Source organism: Canis lupus, chromosome 24 (genome assembly GCF_011100685.1).
Source record: "Canis lupus familiaris isolate Mischka breed German Shepherd chromosome 24, alternate assembly UU_Cfam_GSD_1.0, whole genome shotgun sequence".
NCBI lineage: Eukaryota > Metazoa > Chordata > Mammalia > Carnivora > Canidae > Canis > Canis lupus.
Window position 1 is genome coordinate 23,754,764 of NC_049245.1, and position 23,196 is coordinate 23,777,959.

At 47.3% G+C, this 23,196-nt stretch overlaps 1 protein-coding gene and 1 long non-coding RNA gene across 6 annotated transcripts in view; both read left to right on the top strand.

Annotated features, from left to right (window-relative positions):
- RALY (RALY heterogeneous nuclear ribonucleoprotein) overlaps window positions 1-14,424 on the top strand; it is an 85,715-nt gene extending 71,291 nt beyond the window's left edge. For 4 of the 5 annotated variants that reach the window (XM_038572038.1, XM_038572040.1, XM_038572041.1 and 1 more), the window contains 8 exons: window positions 6,602-6,866; window positions 7,974-8,046; window positions 8,236-8,283; window positions 10,299-10,465; window positions 11,180-11,293; window positions 11,484-11,662; window positions 12,805-12,853; window positions 14,073-14,424. In XM_038572038.1, the coding sequence (XP_038427966.1) occupies window positions 6,611-6,866; window positions 7,974-8,046; window positions 8,236-8,283; window positions 10,299-10,465; window positions 11,180-11,293; window positions 11,484-11,662; window positions 12,805-12,849 (882 nt within the window). In that variant the 5' untranslated portion in view covers window positions 6,602-6,610 and the 3' untranslated portion in view covers window positions 12,850-12,853; window positions 14,073-14,424. The remainder of the gene's footprint in view (window positions 1-6,601; window positions 6,867-7,973; window positions 8,047-8,235; window positions 8,284-10,298; window positions 10,466-11,179; window positions 11,294-11,483; window positions 11,663-12,804; window positions 12,854-14,072) is intronic. The other variant, XM_038572042.1, reaches the window with a different exon arrangement.
- A 192-nt stretch (window positions 14,425-14,616) lies between these two features.
- LOC111092078 lies at window positions 14,617-19,053 on the top strand. The gene is made up of 2 exons (XR_005377769.1): window positions 14,617-14,768; window positions 15,264-19,053. It is a non-coding gene; the product is annotated as an uncharacterized LOC111092078 (long non-coding RNA).
- Window positions 19,054-23,196: the final 4,143 nt, after the last annotated feature.

A 23,196-nucleotide genomic window follows, 5' to 3' on the forward strand; every position in this document is an offset into this window, starting at 1 on the left:
CCACAATCAGGGGTAGAGTTAGGGTGCAAGATACAGGGAAGATAAGGTATATACCCAGACTACACTGTGGGGAAAGGTGACTGAGGCCCCAGCCCTGCCTCTGCTTTGGGGCCTCCCCTCAGGGCCTATCAGATGCTGATAACAGTGTTATAGGAATAGAATTTCATGGTATAGCTGAGTAGTGAGTCACTGGCTTAGAAGGCTTGACACCTCTCCCAGCTAATGTTCTTTCCTCTCCTAGCTCCTTATAGTAGTACCTGTCAAATCAGGCATAGGCTGGGGGGATCTTTATTAAATTTCTAGGTTTGGTTCCAGACACTAGGACAAGGGAAGAGAGTGTGTGTAGGCCCTCTGCTCCTGACTCCTCTATTCTTAGGCAGAGTATGGAGCACTGGGAAATGACAGGGGTAAAGAATATAGGGCTGGAATGTGGATAATCTAGAGTGCTGGGCTAGATGCATCTGTTTTCATAGGCCCAGGGCATTTGAGTTTCTTATGTAAATACCTACTGGTCCTAGTCATTATACCAGGCACTTTATACCTGTTATTTCTAATAATTCTGGGATTGGTATAATTCCCATTTTGCAATTGAGGAATCTAAGGCTTAGTGAGTTTAAGGGGCATATTCTGAGTTTACATATCATATTTCTATTTTCGGTGAATTTTTCCCTTTATTGTTAGGAAATAGTTAAGAAACAGGTCAAAGCAAGTAGAAGACAAGGCCTGTGAGCACTTGTTCCCAGAATCTCCACAGTGCCAGCACAGAGGGGAATACTTAAGAAATGTTTGTTGAGTGAGTGAAGGGGATAGGAGTTGGGTAATAATATCTATAATCCTCTTTCCTTTTATAGTATGTTACAGATGCAGCAGAGCACTTAAACAATGATTAGCCTATTTGATTTTGTATCAGATCTGAAAGGTAATTAGGCAAAGATTATTTCTCTTCTCAGAATAAGGTGATAAGGCTCAGAGAAACTGTGTAACTTGTTGCAGGTCACACATCAGAACCAAGATCAAGCCTCCTGAACCTGTAGTCCGTACTCCTTACACTCCTAGGAGACCTCAGTATTCACATAGTGGGAGCTGGGGTTTCTCATGTGAGTGGGAATTGTCAGGAACTAAAGAGCATTCCTTAGGAAATTAGTCCTGTCTGGCCAGTAATGATCATTTGGGCAATGCTAATGAGCTGGGGCCTGGTGAGTTTAATGAGATTAATAGATGTTCTGTCATCCTTGGCCGCCTGTTAACCAGGAGCCTCTGGACCAAGGAAGCCCTGGGCACTGATCAGTCTAATTGCTTGGCTTTGTCCAGAAATAGCCTTGCCATCACTGATAGCTATTTTCCTTCAAAACTGCCCAGTATCTCCAGGGTTATCTAAGGGCAGAGGTCTGGCCACAAGCTGGTGTGCTCCTCATCTGTACACTGGAGAGTAAGGCCAGAGGTGCTCAGCAGGATTGGCCTAGACAGAGGCCCTACATAGCATTGCGGGGCATCAGGACCAAAAGCAGCAGCTCTTCTTTTGAAATTAGTGTTTTAAGAAGAAGAGATTCAGTGCCAGGGAGGAACTATGGAGTTGGAGCAGTAGGCATTCTGATGGCAAGTGCCTCAGAGGTTGTGCTGAAGATAGACTTGATCCCGATAGCTATGGTTGGGAGGGCATAAGGGCTGACATGGCAGAGTCAGAGGCTTGGGACAGTTGCTGAAACAGTGGTGTGTAGAAGCCTGGATTCAAGTCCCCTAACTACTCCCCTTTACTAGGCTGAATGGCCTTAAGTAAGCCACTTACCTTTGCTGATCCTCAGCTTTTCATTATGAGACTGATAATGTCAGGATCAAGGATATAAACTGGTTTTGCTCACTAAAGTCCTGTGCAAACATTGTAGTAGAAAGGGGAAGGGGCAATAACCAAGAGGCTGTCATTGACTTGGGATGACACATTCTGTCACCTTGGCATTCAGTACCCAAGGCATCTCTATGAATAGGCTTTATGTAGTCGAACAGATCTGAGTTCCAGTTCTGGCTTTGCTGTATTAACCAACCAATAACGTAGCCTCTCTGAGTCTTTATTCCCCTATTTAAAATACCTCTGCACAGGGCTGTTGTGAGGATTAAATAAGTTGGAGTGGGGATGCCTGGGTGGCTCAGCGGTTTCGCGCCTGCCTTTGGCCCAGGGCGCAATCCTGGAGTCCCGGGTCGAGTCCCGTGTCGGGCTCCTGGCATGGAGCCTGCTTCTCTCTGCCTCTCTCTGTCTATCATGAATTTTTTTTTTTTATTTTTATTTATTCATGATAGGCACACAGAGAGAGAGGCAGAGACACAGGCAGAGGGAGAAGCAGGCTCCATGCACCAGGAGCCTGACGTGGGATTCGATCCCGGATCTCCAGGATGGCGCCCTGGGCCAAAGGCAGGCGCCAAACCGCTGCGCCACCCAGGGATCCCTGTCTATCATGAATTTAAACAAACAAAAAAAAAAAAAAAAAAAAAACTTAAAAAAAAAAGATTAAATAAGTTGTAAAGTCTGACACTGAGTAATTAGAGGTTCTTCTTCCTTTGATAGTTCTCTGGGGGTCTCATTTACCCAGAGTTCAGGTTCAGGGCTGGTCATGTCTTAGGATTTTTCTACCTTTAGAAAGCCCTGTCACTTTACCACATGTTCAGGCTTGGCTCTTGGATTCCATCTGAAATGTTTCAACTGGGAAAAATGATTTGTTTTTGCCAAATTTCCTCGTTCTTATTAGCTTGGAGAAATAAGCCCATCCTTTCGAGCTGTAAATTGCATTTCAAAGCATTTCAAAGCCTGTGTCACTGGTGGGTTTTAATTAGCTTTAGGGGCCCCCTTTTATGCAGCAATTGTTTCTCCAGCAGGTAAAGGTGAAGACACTTGGGAGCTAGTCCCCTAGTTTTCCTCAAAAATATCATATCTGGATTACCCCCTCCCAGCCCTGCACTGTCCCGAGGGCTTGTCTCTCACCAGCCCAAAAGGAAAAGTGGAATATAAGAACCCTAGACTTGGAGGACTCATGGGGTTCTTGGCCCTGCTACTTCTGGGCTGGAGCATTGTGGCCAAGTCCATTGTCCTCTGTTCCTGAGAGTGAGGACATATAAACTCCGTGTTCACTGAAGTCTCTGCTAATCCGACATTGCAGAAGTCTCTGGAAATAAGTCTGGTTCTTTCTCCTCCTCCTTCCTCCCACCAAGAACAGTTCCTCTACCCACCTCTCCTTGGTTCATTGCTAAGCATGGGGCCTCTAGGGGCTGCAGACACCTTGCTCTCAATTACACAGCTAATCTGTGAGGCAGAGCTTGGCCCAGGGGGAAATAGCTTATCAAGTCTAGCAGCTTCTGCTGAATAGGATGTCAATATTTTCTAGGGCTCCTACTCTAAGCCAGGGGGAAACCTGCAAAAACCAAATAATGAATTGTTTGGGGAAGATTGAATTGGGAATGGTTGGTCAATGGGGGGGCAGAGGGGGTGTTTGGGTTAGAGATTCTAGTCTTTTACTGTGGTGCCTGGGACCTCAGCCCCCAGTGGTGTTCACCCTGCCCGCCACCCCCCTAAAGTAGGGCTATGCTCCTGGGATATTATTCTCACTGCTTCCTCCCTCATATCTCTTAATATTCATTGGGTACTTATTGTGTCCCAGGCTTCATCAGGCTTGCCTCTAACATTAGCAGGGCAGAACAAAGAGTACAGATGGAGGCTCACATACCATGTGTCTAACTATTTGAAGGTTATAAAGTGAAGCTAACAAATTTTTAAGTTCATAACAACCTGGAAGACCATGTCTGAATTTAGAATTCTTGACTCTTTGAGATTCTGTGCTTGAACCTAGCAGTTCCAGAAGAGCTAGCCTGGGCACACTTTTCATTTCCTACCCCTAACTTGATCCCTCACTTTCAGGAGCCTCATAAATGCATTTAAACACAGAAGCCTTTCCATACCCTACAATAACTATCCCTTTGGGCTTAGGGAGTACACACAGTAGCAACACAGACTGCCCTTAGGAGGAATGTGCGGGTCTTGAAAGCGATTGAGGGGCTGATTAGATAGGGAGTATAGGGAGGAGTTGGTGCTGGAGCATGCTTCATGCTTCAGGTGGACATTTCTTCATGGCCCTGCGAATGCCTCACCAAGAATGGCCATAGGCATACATTTCCCCTGGTCGCTTCTCTGTATTAGCCTTTGTGTGATGTGGCTTCTGACTACCTTTTCTGGGCATTGTTCAGAATGTGCTCCAGTCTGACCTTGACCTTCATTTAGAATGGGCCTCAACAATGGCAGTGTTAACAAGAACAAAGAAGTTCAACTAGTCTGAGTAATATTAGATCCTATAAAGAGCTTCACCATTTACAAAGTCCTTCTATGTGCATTGTCCTAAACCCCAAGTGATGAGAGAAAAGACTGGGTATGGCCAAACTTTGAAGAACTTTACTCACCAGCCAAGGAGTGAGTGCTGATTCTGCTCTATCACCAAACAGAGATTGCTCAACAAATGCTTCCTGCTCAGTGGTTTTAGAGGCTCCAGCCAGAGGTCTGAGGGAACCCAGCATCTATCATGTCCCTGCCAGGTCAGTGGCAGAGCCTAGTAGTCCTCAACAGGTCTGAACCATCATCCCCCTCTCTTTTTGTCTTGGTCTGCATCCCAGGCCAGTGGTTGGTTCCCTTCAGCCGAAGTAGGTAGCCCCTCCCTGAGCCAAAACTTCATGGCTCTGAGCTGAACCAACCTGGAGAGTTACCTGATGCCCATGGAGAAGCCCCACAAACTTTTTTTTATGTCCATGGATGGCTAAGGAATTAGCTTTTGAATGACTTGTCATCTAGATAGGGGGATTATCTGAGAGGACTGTGAGGAATGGAGGGCTCAGGGGAACCCATATCCATTGAGCATTTTCTGTTGCTCATGGACAGTATTAAGTGCTTTCATGGGTGTGATATCTTTTGTGTTCCATACTGCTTGACAAATGATGATTGGATACAAAAGTAAACTGAGTTAACAAAGAGTTTGTCCCTTCTAGGCCCTTTCCAAAGCTTAGCACCAACTCTTTCATCAATAGCAATACCCTCTCAGCCCCCCCCCCCCCCACTTTTTTTAACCTAGGATGGTGCACACTTGCCCCCAGTATATCTGTGGAGCTACTGCAAGCCCACCATAGGAGTGGGTTTCTTCCTCTGCAATTACTCTCAGGCCCCAGCTTTTAGTTTCTTTGTGATCAGTGCCACCTGCTGGTCAGAAGATGCCCTTTTCCAGGTTGGAGGGATTGAAGAAGTCTCTTACCTGGCAGAACAAAAGATATGCCTTTCCCAGCTTATCCTCCACTCTGCTCTAATTCCCTGAAAAGAAGCTCCCTCCACCCAAAAATATTAGGTTAGTAGGCAGGTGTTTACTATTAACCTAGGCTGATGAGAGTTTTTATACATACTGCTTAGGGTCTTTAGCACCTTCTGTAATAGCTCTACGGCAGGGTATTGAAATAGTGTTACAAAAGGGAGTTGTACTAACCCATGCCAGTGAGCAGAAAGCTGGGCTGGAAGTATAAATACCAGTACTTAATGTTAGGCCTTTCCTGCTGTCACCAAGCCTCCCTTTCTGTTCCTTCTGGAGCCTGTCTTCTGATGCAACCTGTCTAGGGTCTGGGGTAGGAGAGATTTGTACAGCCCCTTGGGGTAAAAGACATTGCCAGAGTGTAGAGAGCAAAGAGTAGATACATTATGCTCTCTAAGCAAACAGTAAAATTTGAGTCAGTATAAAAATGAGTAATTCTAAATTATTAAAAACAATTCTTAGGTAAATATGCTGACTTAACTATTACATTGGCTTTAGCTCTGGGAAAGGAGAGTGATAAAGCTGGGGAAAAAAGGGGGTGTGTAAGGACCAACTGACCTGAGTTTGAGTGCTCATTCCTGGCAAGTTAAAGAACTTATTGGGGTCTGTTTCTGGTAAAATATGAACAATAGTAGTGTTTATAGGGTCTTGTGATTACTCAATATTGCATGCCATCCCTAGCCGGCAGAGAGTGCTCAATGAGGCTTGTTTAGCACACCTTTTTAAAAATAGCTGGTACCAGTAAAGAAAGCCAAAAGGCTAGGTTGATGTCTGGATCAGACCCAAAGAATTTTCATAATGTGGTCATTGTTATAGCCGATATTACTTGCAGTTTCCACGTGACTTCTTTGCCTTCTTCTACATGGAAGGAACAGAAGAAAAACAGTGGAAGGTCTTCAAATTTAGATCCTGCATGGGGTAACGTTTCAGATAAATATTAAAGAAGGAATGGGGTTAAAATAATTAGACTCAAGCCAACCAGAGTTCAAATTGTAACCCTGTTGCTCGTTAGCACTGTGGCCTCTGAATGTGCATTTTTTTTCCCTTGTGAAATGTCCTGGTTCTGCTTATCATATCAGTACCAAATGAGGGAACGTATATAAAGCACCTGGCCATGAGGTCAGCAGCCCAGCAAGATGTAAAATGGAGAGGCTGGATACTGTGGGGGTGAATGTGTAGCAGGGCACAAAGCAATCCAGTTTAGCCAGGATGTGGGCCATGGATAGCCTTTAAGCCCATCTGGGGGACCCAGCTTCACAGTGGCTCTCTCTCTTCAGGTGGCCACCATGTCCTTGAAGATCCAGACAAGCAATGTAACCAACAAGAATGACCCCAAGTCTATCAACTCTCGGGTCTTCATCGGAAACCTCAACACAGCTGTGGTGAAGAAGTCAGATGTGGAGACCATCTTCTCCAAGTATGGCCGTGTGGCCGGCTGTTCTGTGCACAAAGGCTATGCCTTTGTGCAGTATGCCAACGAGCGTCATGCCCGGGCAGCTGTGCTGGGAGAGAATGGGCGGGTGCTGGCCGGGCAGACTCTGGGTAAGTGTCTTTCCTTGGCCCTGCTTCTAGTGTTTTTCTGAGCAGGTTCCAGCCTTCACTTTCTAGCTCCTCCCTAGGCACTTTTCTGTTTCCCTTACTACTACCCACTACCTCTTTCTGAAATTGTATTTAAGTTATAAATGAAGTAGTTATAAAATCTGCCTGTATGGGAGTATTTTAGGAGCTTCTTAAAAATGCTTCTATCTTGTCTTTGCTTTCACAATGACTCTTAGTGACAAGCCTTATAGTTCCAGTTAAAATGCAGATTCCTAAGAGAAAAGGAAGGGTGGACTAGCATAGCCTATTACATTGGGCTACAGATGGCTTAGGTTAGAACTCTTTATGAGAGCCAGGAGGAGGGGCTGGGAGCACAAGGTAAAGCGGTGCCTTTGGCCTTGGTGCTGTGTATATACGATGTGGCCATGTGGCCGTCTACCTTGGAGGGTGTACAGTGCACCTACTTCTATGTATCTTGTGTTCAAGAAGAGATATCTGTATATGTGATATGTGGATATAGCTAAGCATGTGGAGAACATGTGGACACATCTTTAGTATGTATATTTATGCAAATGTGTGTCAGAATATACTAGTGCATATAAGCAGATATGCATATTTATATACACACGTCTGTCATATGCTGAGCATCATTCTAGGTATAAAGATTTGGTAGGACATTTGCTTGAATGTGCAGTGGCTCATTTGTGTATGGGCAGTTACGTATATGGACGTTGGAGTCAGCTATGTTATTTGATTACTTGGATGCATGAACATGTGTGTGAAGATATGTATTTGCAGTATTTATTTACATGAGTGTACTTGAGAATGCATATATATGTGTGATGCCCATGGCATGTGTGCGTGAGTGAGAGGTTTGTGAGCATGCATGCAGGTGTCTGAATGTAAATTTGTAAATAGGTGTATCTCTGTGATGTGCGGGTATGAATCTAATGTGTAAAGACCTCTGTTGGTTGTTTTAGTTAGGAAAGTCCACGTGTACCTCACATAAACACATAGAAATTGCTGCTCACGTGTGTGAGGGTGATACATGTTTGGATACCCTACTGTTCTGCCTGCATCTGACTGTGCCTCCTCCCTCCCTCTACGCAGATATCAACATGGCTGGAGAGCCCAAGCCTAACAGACCCAAGGGGCTAAAGAGAGCAGCATCTGCCATATACAGGTGGGGCGCTCTGTCTTGTCTCTCTCCATCTGGGTGGGATTGGTCCCTCTTTCCACAGAGGGAGTGAACACTGGTTGGTGACAGTGTGGCGAGCCTAGAGTCTGGGGAGGCATTTGGAGATGAGGACCTATGGAGAGCGGGCTGAGTGGCTGTCCCTAAGCCCTGGCCCTCTCCCCTTTGTTTCCCCAGTGGCTACAGCTTTGACTATGATTACTACCGGGACGACTTCTACGACAGGTGAGCAGGGGGAGGGGCGTGCCCAGGCATGAAACAGCCAAGCTGGAAGGGTCCTGAGAGATTGCTGGTGCAGCCCACTCGGTCCTCCCAAGTGTGAACCAGAGCCCAGAGGTGTGGACAGGCATCTGCCCAAGGCTGCTCCACAAATTGGTGGCAGAGCTGGAACTAGGGTCTAGTTCTTCAGGTCCCCAGGTCAGAGTTTCCCCCACTCCACACTGTCTCCCACTCTCTGCCCTTCCTCCTCCTAATCTGAGGGTGGGGCTCAACAGGACTAGGTAGCAAGAAACATTTAAAAATAGCAAGTTGAATTAGAGGTTACTAGGCACAGGGAGTTTGAGTCCTCCCACTCCTGCTGTTCAGTCTCCTTACCTTTTGGAGGTGCTCAGCCAGGTGGAAGGGACCTCGGAGCTCAGTGTGAGCCTCTTGGCCTTTCATTCATAGCTAAGAGGTCAGCGATCCTTTGGAGGTCTGAATTAGACCTTGGTAGTCTGTGGCCCCCTTCTTCATCAGATTGCAGCCTTGAGCTCTGAACTCCATTCCATGGCACCAGCCACATTCTTGAGTGAAAATCATGATGGGGGTGTTCCAAACTTCTTCTCTCCCTCCTGCTTGGCCTATGGGAAGGAAGAACAGAACCTCTCTGAGCCTTGGTTTTCTTACCACTGAATGGTTTTAGGAGACAGTGCGGTGTAGTGGAATGTTCCCTAGCCTGGGAGTGAGAGGACCTGGGTGCTAATCTCAGCTCTGCCACTGAATGGATCATGTGTCTTTGGGCAGATCCCCTCCCATCCTATGAAATGGGCTTGCACCAAGTGATCCCTCAGGGCTCCTCCAGCTCTGGGGTTCTGGGGTTCAGTGATTCTGACCCAGGCCAGAGCCGCCCCCTCCCCTTAGGGGCAGAAATGCAGGGTCTGGGACTGGATCCATTCCCAGAGACTCTTCATCTCCAGCCATCACCACCCTAGGGCAGGGGCTCTCTGAACAAAGGAGTGCCAAGCCATGGGGCATTGAATTGCCCAGTGTTGGCATGTTTCCTGGCTGTCACCAAAGTGATCCCATAGTGTACCCCTAAGGCTGCTGTTCCCTGCAGAAAGGTAATAGTAGCAGATGTGGTATGAAAGACCCCTCCTCAGCCTATGAGCTTCTGCCTAATGAGCAGGAAAAGAAGCCCTCTTGGAGAGGGCTGGGTGTTGAAATTGAGGGCAGCATACAGTTGGAGAGCCCAAGGTTCTGATTGAGCTGCCTAATCTTGATATTCTGCTGGATCTCTTCCTGTCTATCTGTGAAGTGGACTAAGAGGAATGGGGTAATTAAGGGGGCTCAGAATGAGGATGAGGGCTTGGACTCCAGCCTCATGCCTCTGAGGTCATAGGCTCCCGGTTTGACAGTCTTAGTACCCTGGCCTTCCACCTGTCACATCTTATTAACATGTATGTTTTTAACCAAGTGTCTCATTCTTTGCCTGCACAGCAGCCTTGTGGTGGGGTGGGGAGTTGGCACAGAATTTAAGGTAACCGTCCTCATGAAGCAAATAAAAACAGGCTCAAAAAACAACTGAGGCTCAGGCAGGTTTAGGGATTATCCATTCCTATATCTTTTTGTTCTGGGTTGGCAATTTGCATTGCTTTAGGGACATTTGCAATCTCTGACCAGAGGTTGGGGTGGCAGTTGACTCAGCAGAAGACAGGTCAGGTAATAACAGGCCTAGGTATCAGGGGGATCTAGGGAAAGCTCCTTTCTGGGGCTGGTCTGTTGGCTCCTTTTGTGAACCGGGACTATAACCATTACCACTCACCTGCCCTTACCCAACCTGGCTGGTAGGAAAGGTGGATGTAATGAGAGTCTCAGCGGCTTTTAAGGTCTGGAAAGCCTTTCCTCTTTACCCTCAGGGGGCTTGTTAGGTCGGTAGAGGTGTAGAGTGTAGGCTGCCCACCAGCTGCATGTTGGTCTAGAGTCGCAGTGCCCTCTGGTGGCCACAGGCCATGCTGCAGCCTCTGGCCCATTTGCCCCTACAGGCTCTTCGACTATAGGGGCCGCCTGTCACCTGTGCCAGTGCCCAGGGCGGTCCCTGTGAAGCGACCACGGGTCACAGTCCCCTTGGTCCGGCGCGTCAAAACCACCATACCTGTCAAGCTCTTTGCCCGCTCCACAGCCATTACTGCCGGCTCAGCCAAGATCAAGTGTGAGTGACTAGAACTTCTTCATAGATCATTTTTATTTTTCTCATTAGCAAAATAATAGAATCACATATTTTTACATTGGAAAATAGATGAAGGAACAAATCTCCCACAGTCGCGCAGCTCTACCACAACCAAGTGAGTATTTTTATGCATTTCTAAGAGGAAAAGGCTGACATTTGAGGAGGAGGGGCTTGGGTTGGACACAGAAATGTCCAGTGCTGTCACATGGAACCCAGTAAGGACAGGGTGTCCTTTTTTTCTCTAGTAAGGGCAAATTTGCCCAGGCCCACTGCTCCATGTTCATTCTGGTGTACACATGCTGCAGTCAGGCACCCAGGAGATCTGATGATAAAACACATTTATATACCTGAAATCTAGGCATCATCCTATAACACTAGGAAAAACAAAACACATATGTTTGCTCAAGTGCGTATCACACCTGCATTCTTACCATCTCTAGTCCCTTTCAGGAGTTGAGATCAAGGGGGGAAAGTCCCCAAGTTCAGAAAGGTGGGCTGGTTACTATACACGTGGCCTCAGAAGTCTTGGAGTGAAGGCCATGGCCAGCTCCAACCTTTTTCTCTGCCAAAGAACCACAGATGAGACAGTTCCTACCACTGGCCTGCCTTTTGAGTTGGCAGAAGGGGGCTAGGGTCTTATGTTAGTGTCAAGTTCCCAGCCCCTGGGTGACAGCCCTATGCTCCTTTCACTCCCAGTAAAGAGCAGTGAGCTGCAGACCATCAAGACAGAGCTGACACAGATCAAGTCCAACATCGACGCTCTACTGGGCCGCTTGGAGCAGATTGCCGAGGAGCAGAAGGCTAACCCAGGTCAGCTTCCAAGGGTCCTTGCCTAGCTCAGTGACAGGGGTACAGGACAGAGTATGGGGCGAGGACAGTGCACAGGGCATAGATTGATTGTCCATGGATCCACCATGGTGAGACTTACCTTCTGCTATTACCCTGGGCAGCTGCCCTAGGCTGAGTTTTATTCCCTTCTTCCTACCCCTTTTCCCCCAAGATGGCAAGAAGAAGGGCGACAGCAGCAGTGGCAGTGGTGGGGGCAGTAGTGGTGGCAGCAGCCGGCCACCAGCCCCCCAGGAGGACACAGCTTCTGAAGCAGGCACACCCCAGGGAGAAGCACAGGCCCGAGACGACGGCGATGAGGAGGGGCTGCTGACGCACAGTGAGGAAGAGCTGGTGAGGGCACAGTTGGGGAGGGGCTTCCAGGAGGGCAGCAGTGGTAGGGGGAACGAGCTGGACAGTGGCCCTGTGAGTTTCTTCCTCCCTCTTTCTCTTGAGATTCTAGCCCTGTGAGGAAGAGCAGGGGCATGTCTGCTTCAGCTGTCAGTCAGAAGTCCCACTGAGGTAGACCTCTCTTTAGTCCAGAGCCCATTCTAGATTCACTTTCTACATAATCTGGAGGAGGGAAGAGTCAGGGGCTCAAGGGAGCACACATAGTCTGTAGAGTTCCGGGGGGCCAGGACTGGAATTGCCTAGGGAAGCCACAGGAAGTTTGGCTGTCCACTCTACCTGAGGGTTTTCTAAAAGCCATTACTGCTTAAGTAGGAAACAGGTTCTCTTGAGGGAGGCCTGGAAGGATCTCTCTGTCTGGTATTGGAACCAGGAAGCTGTTAGCGGGAGCGTGTAAGTAGGAAGGTAGACCAGACTCAGTATGTGAGATAACTGTTGTGTGCTTACTATGCATTACCTAATGGGCACCTAATGAGCACTAGGCCTTGTAGTTTTTAACTTAATGTAACCGTAACAACAGCCTTGCACTGTGCAAAGTATTATTCTTCCCACCTTTTTACTCAGGAAACTGAGGCTCAGAGGAGTAGAGTAACTTGTTTGGAGCTTTATAACTGAGGCTGAGCCAGAATTAGAGCCCAGACTTCTTTACCAGATCTGGAACTTTTTCCTTTTCATCGATACTGGGTTTTGGCACTAAAACATAAGGGCTCATGGCCACCATAGTTAAGAGGTCCTCCTCATGCCCCCAGCTCATCTCTCCTTTTTTGATCCAATTATTCTCTTAGGCATAGTAGTCTTCTAACAAAGGCTTAGATGCCCCAAAGATGGGGAGCTGGTCTGAGGGCCCCCAAAAAGAGAGAAGGGACCAGTCAAGGATGTTCTAGGTATAGCGGGGGACGTGTTTCTACACAGAAGGTCTTTCTTTTCAGGATCCCAAGCCAGCTATATGGAAACTGTTCCCATAATCATTCCCCTTGGCTGTCTATCCCTCTTTTGGAGTATGGTCTCCAGATGTGCTCAGGGCCTCAGGGACAACACAGAGTTGGTAGTGAATGATGTATGATCTCTTGTTGCCTCCTCCCTATCAGGAGCACAGCCAGGACACAGACGCGGAGGATGGGGCCTTGCAGTAAGCAGGTACGGGGGTCCTGGTTGTCAGTGGGTGAAGTGAAATGGCAGGCATGCCGTGAAGCAGACCTGGCATGGGTCATACTATGCCCAACAAGGAAGGCCCCTCTATCCTCGGCCATTCTCCCACGTTTCTTTGTAGTAAAAGCAGGAGTCATGGATGGGCTAGCCGGGCCAGCCCTGCAGGGGTTCCCTCGGCGCACTCTGAGCCGTGTTGCCCATCTCCTCCACCCTTGAGGAGCTGTGAGTCTGATGGAAGAAGATACAGACCATCAGCATGAACCTGATGATGGGCTGGAGAGCCGGGTAGTCAAAGAGGGGTGTGATGGAAGAGTTGATAGTATGTAGCTAAGTCTGTTCAGGATTGAGGAAGAGGCATACAAGAGAACCGCTTAGCAAAGCACAGAGCTCTGGTGGTCCTCAGTCTGTGGGAGATGGCCAGGAGCCTCCTGTGGCCATAGCCCCCATTCTGCATGGTAAGAGAATTCCTTGCCCACTGTTCATCATCAGAGGGTGATGGTTGTGCTGGGCTTAGGGGCTGGGACTTGATCCAGCCAGAGGAAATGCCCTCTGTGCCAGAAACTATCCCAGCCCTGCAAAGTTGTGATTATGCTAGCATCATGGATGTGGGAACAAAGGCACCAAAGGGGGCAGGGGGCTTAGCATCCCCCTGGTAGTATCCCACCAGTCCCAACGTGGTGATTGGTGGAGCCTAAATTTGAGTCCAGTGTTATGTGGACTCAAAGCCTACTCCCTGGCTGGTGTTCACCACCCCGCTCTGCCCCTTTCCTTGGGGAACTCTCAGGGTAAGATAGGCGTGGGTAGAGGAAGGCCTCAAAACAGCACAGCTATCTCTACATATGACACTTCCATGCTATGAGCTGCTCCACCAGCAAGATGGTCCCAGACAGTTTCGGAAATTCTGTATCCGCAGTCTATCCTCTGGGAGCTTCCTGGTTGGTTTTACCAGGGAGGCTAAGTTTTACCTCATGAAGCCAGTTCACAGACGATGTGCAGGGCTCAGGTGAAGAAATGGAGACTCAGGGAGAGAGAGACTGACCCAAGGTTGCATGGCCAGAAAATTAGAAGGCCAGAGCCAGAGTGTAGGTATATCTCTGTCTGCAGATAGCAAACACCATTCCCTTTTGTCTTCCCAACCCCAATTATCAAGAGTACCAGGGGCTCTTCCTCCCAGCCTCAGTCTCTCCTTTGTCTCTCTCTTTCTCAGCTTGACAGGAGCGATGGCCACCGGCAGGAGAAGGGCGTGCACTGTACCAGGCCTAAAGCTGGGCACCCACCCCTGGAGACCACCCCCGGCAGGTCCCAGGAGAGCTGGCAGCAGGCACCTCCTCCCCCACACATCCCAGCCAGTGCCACATCCTCTGCAGGTGGAGTTATCAGCCTCCCGTCCCCACACGCCCTCCCTGTTGGCACTGCCCAGGCCAGAGGGCAGAACACAGAGGTTTCCCCACACTCTACCTCCCCTCCCAGAACACTCCCAGGCTTGGAGTTTTTCTATAGGTTTGGAGTTGGGAGGGTTCCAGGGAGGGTACCCGGACAATAAAGAGATTGGATCCCAACTTGCTCTGAGATGGGATGGTTTGTGTTTTCTCAAAGTACCTGGGCCCTCCTGCCCAGCCAGAGTCTGGTCTAGTCTGTTTCACCCTATTCTTTTTCTTTCCTTTTTTTTTTTTTTTTTTTTTAAGATTTTATTTATTTATTCATGAGAGATACACAGAGAGAGGCAAAGACACAGGCAGAGGGAGAAGCAGGCTCCATGCAGGGAGCCCGACGTGGGACTCGATCCCGGGTCTCCAGGATCACACCCTGGGCTGCAGGCAGCGCTAAACCGCTGCGCCACCAGGGCTGCCCTCACCCTATTCTTTTTCCTCCCTCACTCCTGACTAGGGAGCAGCTGTCCATGGTGAGTTATACTGGTCTATCTGGGCCTTAGTTTCCACAACTAAAATGGGGATAAAAATGGCCAGTAGGGTTTTTGGGGAGGGTCAGATGTCCCTGGTGGCTGAATAGTCAAGCAGTTGTGACCCACTTAGGCAGTGGTAGGTCCATGTCTCAGCTTCTCACTCAGTCTCGTTTTTCCCTGCTCTGAGATGATTTTAGAGTCCACCTCTTCCTCTCCTTCCCTGTCATAGTTGAGGACATTATGTTTTTTTTTTACTCGGGCTTTGTCCTCTCACTAGCCTCCCAGTCTCTGGCTTCTCCCTCCCCCATTTCCCACTGGCCACCACAGTGCTTTTTCTGAGTCCTGTCTCTTCCCTGTGAAACCCTTACCTGACTGCTCACTATCAGGACAAAACCCTAACTCCTGCACGTGATCCTGTATGCCCTGGCCTCTCCTGCCTCTTGTTCTTCCCACCTCTTTCCTGGCCCCCTCAAAGCAGGTCCTTCATTCTCCTAGGCAGCAAGAAATTGAGCCCCACTCCAGTTACCTCAAGCAGTAGGAAGTTGGCGTCAGAGTACCTGTGCCTGCCTCTGCCAGTCTTAGGCCATCTATCCAGGTGTTTGTTCTGTTCTCTGGCAATATTCCTTTAAATTTCCATTTCTCTCCTAACTTCACCTTACAAGTTGAGCAATTCCCCTGTGTTAAAATTCCCAGGAGAGGTCACCTGCCATAGCAGATCTTTTTGAGTAACTCGTGGGTTCCGAGTGCCTTCTCCGGACCTGTGAACTGGGTGATTAAGGTGTGGCCACTTGGGCTGGTCTCTGGTGTGGGGCTTTGTTCCAGAGTCTGGCACGTACTCTTGCTCCTACTTTTTCCCCCTAAGAAATTACCACTCATCATTAAACTGCTGTTCTAGTGTTGATACCTTTGAGAAGTCTCTCGGTCTTTTTAAAGATTTTATTTATTCGTGAGACACAGAGAGAGAGGCAGAGACATAGGCAGAGACAGAAGCAGACACCCTGTGGGGAGCCCAATGCGGGACTCGATCCCAGGACCCCCAGGATCACGACCTGAGCCAAAGGCAGATAAGTCACCCAGGTACCCTTGAGAAATATTTCTGATCAGCCTACTGCTCTTCACAAGTTGTTCATTCTGTCTTCTAGGCAGCCTTCCCCAACACCGGAGATTTGGTCCCATCATCACAAAGGGTTTTGGGTTCTCCCTCCATCTTTACATGTTCTTCAAAGTCTCAGGCCTGCTGGAATCTTTACTAAAAATCACTTTTTGGACAAGCAGTTCTACAACACAGCCTCCATCAAACCTCCTCTGGGCTTTGGCTCCAGGTTTTGGATAGAGGATGGGCTTGAGATAGCACTCAGGCTAGGTTACTCTGGGTATGGAATCATCCAGGGAAGTCTTTGTTGTCTCATGGCTCCCTCCTTGAGCAGTCTTCCTGCCTGCCATTGACAGGCTAGCAGTCTGAAGACTGAGTATGGCTATACATTACCAAGCTGTGCAGGGGACTGATAAGCCAGCCATTAAGACTGCCAGAGTTCTGGACCCACGCTGTGCCAGATGCCCCCATCCCTGCTTGGCTGTTGCCTCTTCTGTGCCGTGGAGCAGTTACTGCCCTTTCGGAGCTATAGCTGCCCAGTGGTATCACAGTCCCCATATATGTGCCTGCCAGAGATCCTAGGCAGTAGGGAGAGAGAGTGTAGAGGCTGAGACCTTCAGTCTCTGGGAGATCAGACCTCGGGTGAAAAACAGCCCTTGGAACTGGACTGGGCCCTGGCCCAGATTACTCAAAAGGCTTCAGTCTAGAGCAAGAAGGTGTCCAGCAAAAAGGGCTAGGTCCACAGGGAATGTCACACTCTCCCAAAGAGCCCTCTAGTTCCTGTACTCCCAGTGTATGCTTGCTGTCCGGAAGGCCAGAGCCCAGTTCTAGCAGACTCCCTTGCATACGTGTACAGGTCTTTGTGTCCCTACCTTGTACACTGCCCTGGACTGGAACTTGGGCAGCGTCCAAAGAAGAGATTGTTGGACCTTGGTGGACTTCATCCTGAGGGCCAGCACCATGTTCCTGTGCCCCCAGAGCCCAGTGCTCTGTGCCCATTGCACTGTAATAACATTTTCAGACTCTACAAGGCCCTACTCAGTAGTGCTTGACTGAGGCACTCACTTTTTGGTGCTTGGGTGATGGGTAGAAAGGAGAGGCTCTGGGCTTCTGTAGTATGCTAGGCAGAAGAGCAGGGAAGACCCCTTCCAGGGCAAGAGGAGCTGCCCCCCCCCCCCCAGGCCCCTGCTGATCACCCTGGCACCAGGACATATGCTGGACAGATTGAGATCCCCATCCTGGCACCCCAGAAAAGCTCCTAAACTAGCTTGAGAGGGAATTCGTATCCACAGAACCCTGCTTACCCCTGCCCATCCTCCCCATGTCTAGGGCAGGAAAGACCTCTCCCATTCCATTGTGATCAGGTTTTGTGTATTTGTTTAACCTCTGAAAACCAAAAAGACAAAAAAATGTCAGATTTTGCCCAAAGGACTGATAATCCCTAGGTGTTTTAAAGATCTGAAGCCTCATTTGTGATCCTGGCAGCTCCTTGAAGGAATATCACAGCCAGTGGGTTTATTGGATTGTGAAGCAAGGCTTTCTTCCTTGTACTGTTGCCGATAAGGTTTGTGACCCTGGGCAAGTCTTGTTCCTTGCTAGGTCTCTGTTTACTTAATCTGTATGAGGGGTTGGCCTAGGTCAGGGATAGTAAATGGACCTTTTATCAGTCACTAACTTGTATAACAAACCCACTCCAAAATTTAGTACCTTTAATAAACATTTATTAGCTTCTGAAGGGGTGGCTTGGCAATTGGGGCCATGCTCAGCTGGGTAGTTCTACTTCATTTCATCTGGGCTTTGATGTGGCTGAGGTGAGTTGGCAGATTGGCTAGGAGCCCTTGGGATAACCTCACCCACTTGTCAGGTGGTTGGCCAGCCAATGGGGCAGCTGGGCTGCATGTTGCCAGCATCTAGTAGGCAGGACCAGGTAAGCCCCAACATGCAAGTGCTCTTTAAGTTCCTGCTGGTGCCATGTCTGTCAGGTTCTATTGGCAAAAGCAAGTCATGTGGTTAAGTCTAAAGTCCTCTTAACTTGAGGAGCTTCAAAATAGGGCCATAATTTGTTTTTAATCCTTCTCTGGCCTTGTTTAATTTGCTATTCAGAATGGTTAGTAGCATGCTTTTTGAAGATTTGGAACTTTTAGACTATTAGGAAATAGTAACATAATTCGATCATGTGTTTTTATGGATGAGGAGTTGAAATGTGGGTTTATGAGTGGATCTTCCAGAAGGAAAGGATCTCCGGAAGGAAAACAGGAGTTCTGTTGCTGGAAGAAGGGAGGCTTGGGTTGACACAAACAACAGGTCTCCATTGTGTAGTTGTGCCCGTTTTGTATATATATTTTTTTAATTTTTATTTATTTATGATAGTTACAGAGAGAGAGAGAGGCAGAGACACAGGCAGAGGGAGAAGCAGGCTCCATGCACCGGGAGCCCGATGTGGGATTCGATCCCGGGTCTCCAGGATCGCGCCCTGGGCCAAAGGCAAGCGCCAAACCGCTGCGCCACCCAGGGATCCCTGTATATTTTTTTTAATAGATGTGAAGGTTCTAAAACTTGGCCCCATTGACAGCTGGTATCTATACCTTCTCCCCTTTATCTGGACCCTGGCTGATGAGCAGAATACAGTGATGGTGATGTTGTGCCCGTCTAACAGTTCTGTTCTTAAGAACTAACAGTTTCCATTTCTGTGTCTTGAGACCCAGCCACCATGCTGTGAAGAAGCCCAGACCACATAGAAAGGTCTTGACAACCCCATCTTCCAGCTGACCGCCAGTGTCAATTGTCAGACATGAGTGAGGAAGCCTTTTAGACAACTCCAGCCCAGTCACTGAGAACAAAGTAAGACCCTAGCTCATCCCAGTCAAAGCCCAGCACCATGAGGGGAATAATCCATGATTGTCGTCGTTTTTAAGCTACTAAATTTTGGACTGATTTGTTCTATGTCAGTAGATAAAACCAGAACACAAACTGAGGCTCAAAGAGGTTAAGTAGTTTGCTCTATTTTAGGGGGACTGGGTTAAGAGTATAGACTTTGTGTTGTACTGAGTTCTAATCTGGATTATGTTGTATGACTTCAGGCAAGTTAGTTAACCTCTCTGAGCCTCATCTTCCTCTTCCTCTGAGAAGCAGAAAAGACCACATTGTTATTATGACAATACTTAATAAAGGAGTTCATTTATTATTACCTAATCCAGATACAGGTGATTTTTCTCTTAAAAAATAAGACTATAATTTTTCCTTTTTTTCCTAACTCCCTTTATATTCACTTGTTCCAAAATATGTTTCAGACAGCTTACAAAGAGAAAGTCAATAGACTATTATAAAAAGGAGGTAAGGAAGACATTGGTAAGCCTTTTTTTCCCTAAGAGTTAATGCCATCAAGAGTAGTGTGCCTGTCTGGTCACTAAACCTGTGGGACTGTGTATATGAATGAGTGGACACCTGGTGCACACATCCCTTTCCTTGCACCCCTGCCTCAGTCTACGTCCTGACGGAGCTCAGATGATCATAGTGTCCTCCTATAAAGTTGAAGCAGCCAAGTCTTGGGCAAGTGCATGGGTTTGGCTTTTCCAGGTGCACAGAACAGAAACAGGGTTACCTGTTCCCATTTTCTGACCTGGACCCCATTTCTTGCCCATCCTCCAGTCCCTTCTAATTATAAGCCCCCTCTTACCTCTAAAACCTACCTGCAGTGTTTCCTCTACCCCCTGCACAGCCCAGTGTCCAGTTCCCTAACCACAGAGGAAGCTAAGGCCAGAGACTGTCTTATTCATTCTTGCCCATAAGGGTTTTAAAAAGGAATGTGTGACTTGGTCAATTAAATAACTCTGGAGGATATGCAAACAATTCACTCCAGCACCTACCTACCTTTGTCAATTTTATTTTTTAGTAATCTCCACACCCAGTGTGGGGCTCAAAGTCCTGACCCCAAGATCAAGAGGCACATGCTTTTCTGACCAAGCCAGTCAGGCACCCCTACCTTTGTGTTTTATTTATTTATTTTATTTATTCATGAGACACAGGCAGAGGGAGAAGCAGGCTGCCTGTGGGGAGCCCAATGCAGAAATTGAGCCCAGTATCTAGGGATTATGTCCTGAGCAGAAAGCAGATGCTCAACCGCTGAACCACCTAGGCATCCCTATCTTTGTGTTCTTAATTATATGCCCCCTCCCTGCCTGCAGCATTTGACTGTAGAAAGAGGGATATAATACATATAGATGTTAGTATTTCCTGGGTGTTCTGCTGAGTTAACAGGAATTGCATTATCTTATTTGACCCTCACAATAGTCCCCCCAGAGTTAGAGATACTCATCCCATGTTACAGTTTGGGAAATTGAGACCTCTGATTGAACAATTTGCCTAAGATCATGTCCCCTTTGAAAAGGTAGAGGCAGAATGCAAACCTGGGCAGTCCTTTCCCACATGCCTGTCATAAACTGATTTTGAAATTCCTGATTCTTGGGTCAACAGTCTCCCAGCTTTTTCCTCATCTGTACAGTTTCCTTTGCCGATTCTTCCTATTAAGCCAATACCTTTCCACCCTCTCTTTCTGTACAGCTTCCTGGCTAACCTAGTATTTGGCTTCAGACTCTACAGTAATGCCTTCCCATCTCCACCTCTAACTCAGTCCTTCCCTGGAGCACCAGGGGATACATAGTTGCCTATCTGATGGCTGCACTTGGATGTCTACAAGGACCTCCGTCAAGCCCTGCCCTATTAGGCCACCAGTCTTTCTCTTCAGGAGTCCTTACCTTGGGGAAATGGCACCACTGTCCACCTATTGCCCATGTCGACATCTTCTGATCATCAAGTCATATTCATTTTTCCATCCCACTGTCTCTCTTTTACAGTAACCTCCAAACTAGTCTCCCTGATGCTTGCTTCCCACCTGTCTTTACCACCATGTTATTCATTGCCCAGTAGGTAGATTTCCAGGCCCCTTCCTTCCCCTTTACAGCTCAGCATCTCCCATCTTCCAGTCTGACTTCGATTGTCAAGGTACATGAACTAATTGTGGAAAGAATTATCTGGCTTCTATGCCTTTACACCTGCTGCTGTAATTCCTCTACTGGAATGCTCTTTGTCTTCTCCACCTGGCTTATTTGTAGTTCAGACACCTCCCGGACCTGAGTTAGCACTGGCTCTTCCAGTAATACGGATTCTATTACCACCTCTCTTACTAGATTATATTTAGAATTGGTTTGCTCACCTGTCATCTTTGTTAAGCTATAAGCTCCTGGAGGGTAGGGAGCTGTCTTGCTACAGGCATTCAGGTAACGTTACTATTTGAACATACGATACTGTCCCTGAGCAGTGTTTACAGAGGCAGAGCACAGGCTTGGAGCCAAAATGCCTGCTCCTGCAACTATGGCTCCTCACTTATCAGCTCTGCCTTTCTTGGGCAAGTTGCTTATCCTGAGTATTTCATCAGTAAAATGGGGAGAATAGTATAACTTCCTCAAAGAGTTTCTGTGCTAATTGAATGAATGAAAAGAAAAACACTAGAGCAGGGCCTGGCACAAAGTTGGGACTTTGGTAGTACTAGCCACTTACATAAAGGATTATTAGGAAGAGCTCAGGATTATTTAAGGATATAAATTTTAAAAAAGAATAGGGGTGTCTGGCTTGGCTGGCTCAGTTGGTAGATGTGATTCTCAGTCTCAGGGGCTTGAGTTCAAGCTCATGTTGGGCATGGAGCCTATGTTAAAAAAAATAGAATACCCTAGATTCTGGGCCACAGTAGTCATAGTGTACAGATATATCTGGGACTGAAAAATCATTAATAATTATAAGGCTAAAGCAGAATACTGAAGCTATTGCTCACTATGATAGTAGGTTTGGCCAGCTTCCCATATAAGATTTTGGTTTTGATCTTGTTTCTGGTTCATTTAAAAAGCTTATGAAAATCTGCAGCTGATGAGGATACTTTTTAAAGACGGCTATTGAAATGCTAGTGTTTAATATGAAGAATATCCATTAATATTTATGCTTCTAATGTTGTATTAATAAAACAGAACCCAAGCTTAAACCAAGAGGCAGTGATGAGAAGAGTTCAGGAATATTTTATCAGGGAAGGTTTGATAGGACAGGAGCCATGGCAGCCACAGGGGACCCAGCAAGTGTTTGGTCCTTTCTTCTCAGAAGCACCATTAATGTGACCAAAGCTCCAAGAACTATGCTGCACATTGCTGGGAGAGTTTGATGCCCTTATGGCCAAGGGTGGCAGAGATTACAGATCTGAGACAGGATGGTTGTCTAAGAGCAATCAATCTTCAATAGGAAGGCAGTAATAATAAACCCACCACCACAAAAATAAAGGGATACCTACAGTTTTCACGATTTGTACTCTTGGCTACTCTAACGTCCCCATGCCCACGGACCCTGGAAATTCAGTTTAAGGGAAGTATTCAACAAAAGGAAAATAGTTTCAGGTGCCAGGCAGGGTTAAGCACTTTATATATATCACCATCTTTGAGATAGACATTTTCCTGTTTTATAGATGAGAATATAATCATTAGCAGAGGACTGCCAGTCTAACCTGTTGAATCCATACTTCTAGCAGTATTAAGAATTAGCACTCATCCAAGCACTGATTTAATAAACTATGGCATAACATGGATGGACTTCTTTGCAGTTTTAAAAAATTATGAAGACTGTACTAACTTGGAACAATGTTCTTGATACTAAAATGTTGGTAGGATTATGGGAATTAAGTTTTTAATTTATAAGTCTACATGCTATAAACCCCAAATTCTAAAAACACATTGCAAAATCTAAAGTTCTGTTGAAATGTGAAACCTTAAGAATTGCCGGGGCAAAGGATCTGGGTGGGGGAGGTCAGATCGGAACTGGGGCCTTGAATACTGCAGCAGCATTTCTTTCAAGATGTCCTGCCACACATTTTTTTTTCTGTAGGCTAGAAATCTGCATATTCCGTGCCTCCCCCCCCCCCCCCTTCTTTAAAGAGCAAGAGAAAACAAGCATGGGGAAGGGAGGAAAAGGAGAGAAACTTACACAGGCTCCATGCCCAGCATGAAACCCAGCATAGGGCTTGATCTCATGACCTGATCATGATCTGAGATCATGATCTGAGTCGAAATCAAAACTTGGGACACTTAACGACTGAGCCATCCAGGTACCCCCATTCTATGCTGCTTTTGAAGAAACTCATTTAGAGGGCAGCTGAGCAGTTCAGCCGGTTAGGTGTCTCACTTCAGCTCAGGTTGTGATCTTGGGGTACCAGGATGGAGCCCTGCATTGAGTTCCACTCAGCAAGGAGTCTGATTGTCCCTCTGCTCACTTGCTCTCTCTCAAAAAATCTTTAAATAATTT